The 4,791-nt window shown below is 37.0% G+C and overlaps 1 protein-coding gene across 1 annotated transcript; it reads right to left on the bottom strand.

Moving 5' to 3' along the window:
* Window positions 1-3,242: 3,242 nt before the first annotated feature.
* Window positions 3,243-3,470, bottom strand: LOC108037913 (the record flags this gene model as incomplete). Its single annotated transcript, XM_017114584.2, is given in 3 exon segments — window positions 3,243-3,264; window positions 3,266-3,345; window positions 3,347-3,470. Coding segments are annotated over 3 exon segments (226 nt in total), but the record flags the coding sequence as incomplete, so codon positions are not given.
* Between the last annotated feature and the right edge of the window lie 1,321 nt (window positions 3,471-4,791).

Raw genomic sequence — 4,791 nt, 5'->3', positions numbered from 1 at the left:
GAGTGTTTCTGAGTCGACACATAAATAAGAGCGTTTTCGGAGCACATTTGGTGCTCTCTCTAAGCATAGGGTCATAAAAAGCTCTTATGTCTGTGCATATTCTGAACGATGGTAAGTAAAATCAAAGTAAAAATTGCGATTAAAATAACGGAATGCAGATTCCTGAGATAAGCAAGATGATTTAAAATGCACAAATTTACTTAGTTTGTGCAATACGCAAGTTCAAGTCGGACTTGTTAAGTGAATACAAAAAAAAGTGTAAATTTTATATTTGATAAACTATAAATTATGAGTGTGCAAAGATCGAGCCGAAGTGAATCTAAAAACAAAAAAAAGGAGCTAACTTCGGGCGGAGCCGAAGTTGATATACCTTGCAGAATATTCTGTAAATTATATTCTTCCAAAATTGTTATATGATGCATTCTTAATACTCATAAAAATCCCAACTTCCTAACTTTAAAAACACAAAGTTATGTCATTTCCATTCCAGTTATATTGCAGCTCTAGGATATAGTCGGCCGATCCTATGAAATTTGGCAGGTCGGATTGATTGGCCAAAAATAAAACCCATAGATAATCCCAACTTCCTAACTTTACAAACACCAAAGTTATGGCATTTCGATCAATCAGTTATATGGCAGCTATAGGATATAGTCGTCCGATCCTTATGAAATTTGGTAAGTCAGACTGATTAGCCAAAACTAAAACCCATAGAACTTCCTAACTTGCTAACTTAAAAACACCAAAGTTATGGCATTTCCGATCGTTCAGTTATATGGCAGCTATATGATATAGTAGCCCGATCCGGCTCGTTCCGACTTATATACTACCTGCAATAGAAAGACAACTTTTGGGAAAGTTTCAAGCAGATAGCTTTAAAACTGAGGGACTAGTTTGCGTAGAAACGGACGGACGGACAGACGGACAGACGGACGGACAGACGGACATGGCTTGATCGACTCTCCTGGTGATGCTGATCAAGAATATATATACTTTATAGGGTCGGAAATGTCTCCTTCACTGCGTTGCAAACTTTTGACTGAAATTATAATACCCTCTGCAAGGGTATAAAAATATTAAATGCCCTGAAGAGCAGAGAGGACCTAAACAATTCAGCCGAATTGTGTGAACAAATGGTAAGACTAATTAAAATTGTGGTTAAATATCCATCAAAATTATGCTGTCTATTTTTATTTTGTAGGAGACAGAAATTAGGAAGTATAACATTTCCGATCCTGCTAAATTTCTGCCACAATGTGGAAAAAATGTTTACGGATGAAACTGCCTCTAAGTTTTCGTGGAAGGGCACCAAAATCTGTGTCATGAGCTTGGCAATAACAACAGCAGTTAGAAATAAATATTACATTTGAAAATTTTGACTTTAATCAAATTTAATATTTTGTATTTAATTCTTTATTTTATTACTCTTTTTTAGGTGCTTTTAATCAAAAATTTGCTGTCGACGATAAGCAATTCTCATTAATATGCAGCAAATTGTTTCTAACTGCCAATGATAGAATTAAATATTATAAGAAAGCCGAAAAAAAAATAAAACAAAATATATAAAAGTTTATGCTTATAGGTTTAAATTTAAGAATTAATGTTTAAGTTTCTAATATTACATAATTTAAATTTAAGAATTAAGTTTAAGTTTCTTATATTTCATAATTTAATTTTGTCACTGTGAGTTCGACATTTAATCTTATTTTATCATCTTGAACATATGCTTTTTTTAATTTGTATTTCTAAGTCTTGTTAATTTTGAGTAAAATAAATATTAATTATAAAAAAAAAATGTTAATATTTTCAATTTGTTCAAACGAAAAAGAGTCTGAAAAGAGCCTTTTTCGTTGAGATTTGAGTGGCTTAAAAGGGTACTTTTTGAGCCTTTTCTGAGGGGTTTTCTATGCTTTCATCGGAGGGTGAAATCACTTATATCTGTGTCAGAAAAGAGTCAGATCGGACTCAGACCGTTTTCAAAGAAAAAAACACTCTTTCCGGACTCTTTTTTGCACACTTTATGACTGTAAATGCTCAGAAAAAAGTATCAGAAAACCGTCAGAAAACGCTCAAATTGCTTGCTGGGTTTTTGCCGTTGACGCCCACACGCACCTATATACCTATACCTATACCTATATAACCATTGAAGGACCTGTGCACAGGATAACCCCAACTGCTGTTTGTTGTTGTTGTTGTGGTGCTCCTGTCAATGACTTTTCATAAGCTTCATTTTGCTGACAGTTCATATTACCAGATTTCTTTCCCACACTGCCAAAGGTGTTTGGTTGTTGAGTTCCTGAAAATTGAATGTTTAGTGGGGAGATTGAGAGGCAGAAGGGGGCTCATCAATAACTTGTAATTAAGGAACCCTCATGGGAGGTGTGAACGACTCCTTGGCCGATTAGAGTACATTCCGAACAAGCAAACAAACAAAAGCAAACGAGTGCCAGCAATTTCCTCTCACTTTCTATCTATCATTCGAGGGAGATTTGGATCTTGAGCCGACTTTCCCTCATAGTTCTGGGGCCACAATCCTTGGTGGTTCAGTGTAATTTAGATTTATGCGCCCCGCGGCCGCTTCCACCCTCGTCCACACGGAGAAAAATGTAGTAATTATTAATAATAAATTTAAAAGGCTATAACAAATTAAATTATTATTATTAAAAAAAGTTGAATTTATTGTTTATAAATATTTTATTATATATGTGGTTTAGTTTTACGCATTATGTCCCTTACAAAGTGTTTAAGCTTAAATAAAAAGTTTTTTATATTGGTTTAACATTAATACACTCATTGAAATACGTAACATTTATGGACTCAAAATTGCACTTAATATTTTATTGAACCTGCTTGTTTTAAAAAAATGTAAAAAGTAGAATTTTTTAACTTGACAGACTAAAACCTACTGAAAGCTTAGCGTGAAGAGAAGAAAAAGGTCCATACAATAGTTTAAATAGATTAAATGGTGAGCTGTTTGTATTAATAATAAATTTTTTTATTTATTTTTCATTCCTAGTAAAATTCGTAGACACTAGAAGATTTAACTTTAAAAAGATTATAATTAAATTAATTATTCCATTTTCACGTTTATTTATAATCATGAGATATATGGGTTTAGATAAAAAAAACCATTAGATTAACAATCCCATCGCCCTTTTCTCCGAGTGCAGCTTATCCGAGCATCTTGTATCGGAGTCCATCTATAGCAAGTCAAGCCGCATTGCGCGTTGATTATGGTTGATTTATATGACAGGCCAGCCTCCGCCGCAGAGCCTGCCATGAGGGCTGTCGCCGTTGCCCCCGGAGATGTGTTAATCCATCGCAGCTAGGACTACACGGACTATGTACCCGACCGCCGGGTCGCCGTTGTCTTCGGTGACTTTTGACTTTGGTTCCGTTTTAATTGAGCGCCAAAGCACGGCTGTCGGAGCACGCCCCCATAAATCAAGGCGGCCAGTCGGCCTGTCGGCCTGTGAGTTATTCACTCAGCCACAATGTCCAGCTGTCAATCATTTACGTAGTTTGGTGCGTAAAAAAGGAAACGACAATTTAACGGCAGTAGTGCCCCGCTCCTGCTTCCCCCAATCAGCCGGAAAGATAGGGCTTGGCTGGCCCGATTAAGGGGGACGGCTACTACCCTTTAAAGGGAAACTTCATTAGACCAGAAAGGCAGAAAGGCAGCCGCTTTTAATGAGCCCTCAACAGATTCGGCCAAAGGAAAGTGGGTAGTGGAAAAGCAGAGGCACGTGACATGTCAGTTGGAGATTCCCTTTATTCCCGGCGTCAAGCTGCGAGCCTGCTGCTCCTGCTGGTGATGATTTTTTGGATTGTGAGACATGGGAAGTTGGTGAAATCTTGTGATGCATTAAAATTTGCAAGTTTTGACTTGGCTTTGTCTGTGTGTGTGTGTGTGTGTGGGTGGGGAAAGTGGGCGGGGGTCCTGTGTCTGAGTGCGTGTGAGTGACAGTTGTGTGTCAGTGGCACGCTTTTCCATCTTTCGGGAGAATTTTCTTTACACACACACACACACACATAGTCACCAGCATTTTATGCAAATGTCGCTTTTCTGCGTAGCTGCCTCGCTTTTTAATGAGCACACACCCACAGAGGTTGGCACCACACAACCACATTTTTCCGCTTTGTTTGTGTGTGTGACTCGAGTCCTGCGACTCTGAAGCAATTAAAATGAAATAAGCAAAGTTTTTTCACCCGACAAACAAATTTTCACTGCAACGTTAAGACAAATGCAGAAATGTCATAGCCACACCGAAAAGAAATATCTTAAATTATGATTGATTAGCTGTAATTTAAGTTAATTTAGAAAATTTAAGTCGCATCAGGAGAAATGTCTTTCTTAATCTTTTTTGAAGAGGAGTTGTAATATTTTTTAATTTAGCAAACTTGTAACTTATTATTTAAAGGTTAACTAACTATTTTCTTTAAATGGCGTAATTTGTTGAAAGGATAATACTTGGCTATTAGCCTTGAATCAATGCAAAATGTTCTTGATATAATCTTCTAAATCGATATTCAAGCTTTATAATTACATGTAGAGTAGTGAAAGGAAAATTGTGTAAAAGGTTGAAATAAAGGCGGTAAAACTCTCCCGTTTCAGGTTAAAAGCCCACTTGCCACTCAATCAGCTGGCTTCAAGTATTGCTTTGCTTTAAAAGCATTTGCAATGCCCCCTGCCCTCGCGGGCACTGTCATTTATGAGTTATCCTTCAATCCTATTTGCGCCTTTTCTTTTCCACAGCGCTCAAGTGGAAGTGGCCATAGCATGCGAATACG

The sequence above is a fragment of the Drosophila rhopaloa genome, unplaced genomic scaffold (genome assembly GCF_018152115.1).
Source record: "Drosophila rhopaloa isolate 14029-0021.01 unplaced genomic scaffold, ASM1815211v1 contig_88, whole genome shotgun sequence".
Classification (NCBI taxonomy): Eukaryota; Metazoa; Arthropoda; class Insecta; order Diptera; family Drosophilidae; genus Drosophila; species Drosophila rhopaloa.
Note: the sequence above shows the minus strand (reverse complement) of the source record. Positions and strands in the feature narration are given on the sequence as shown.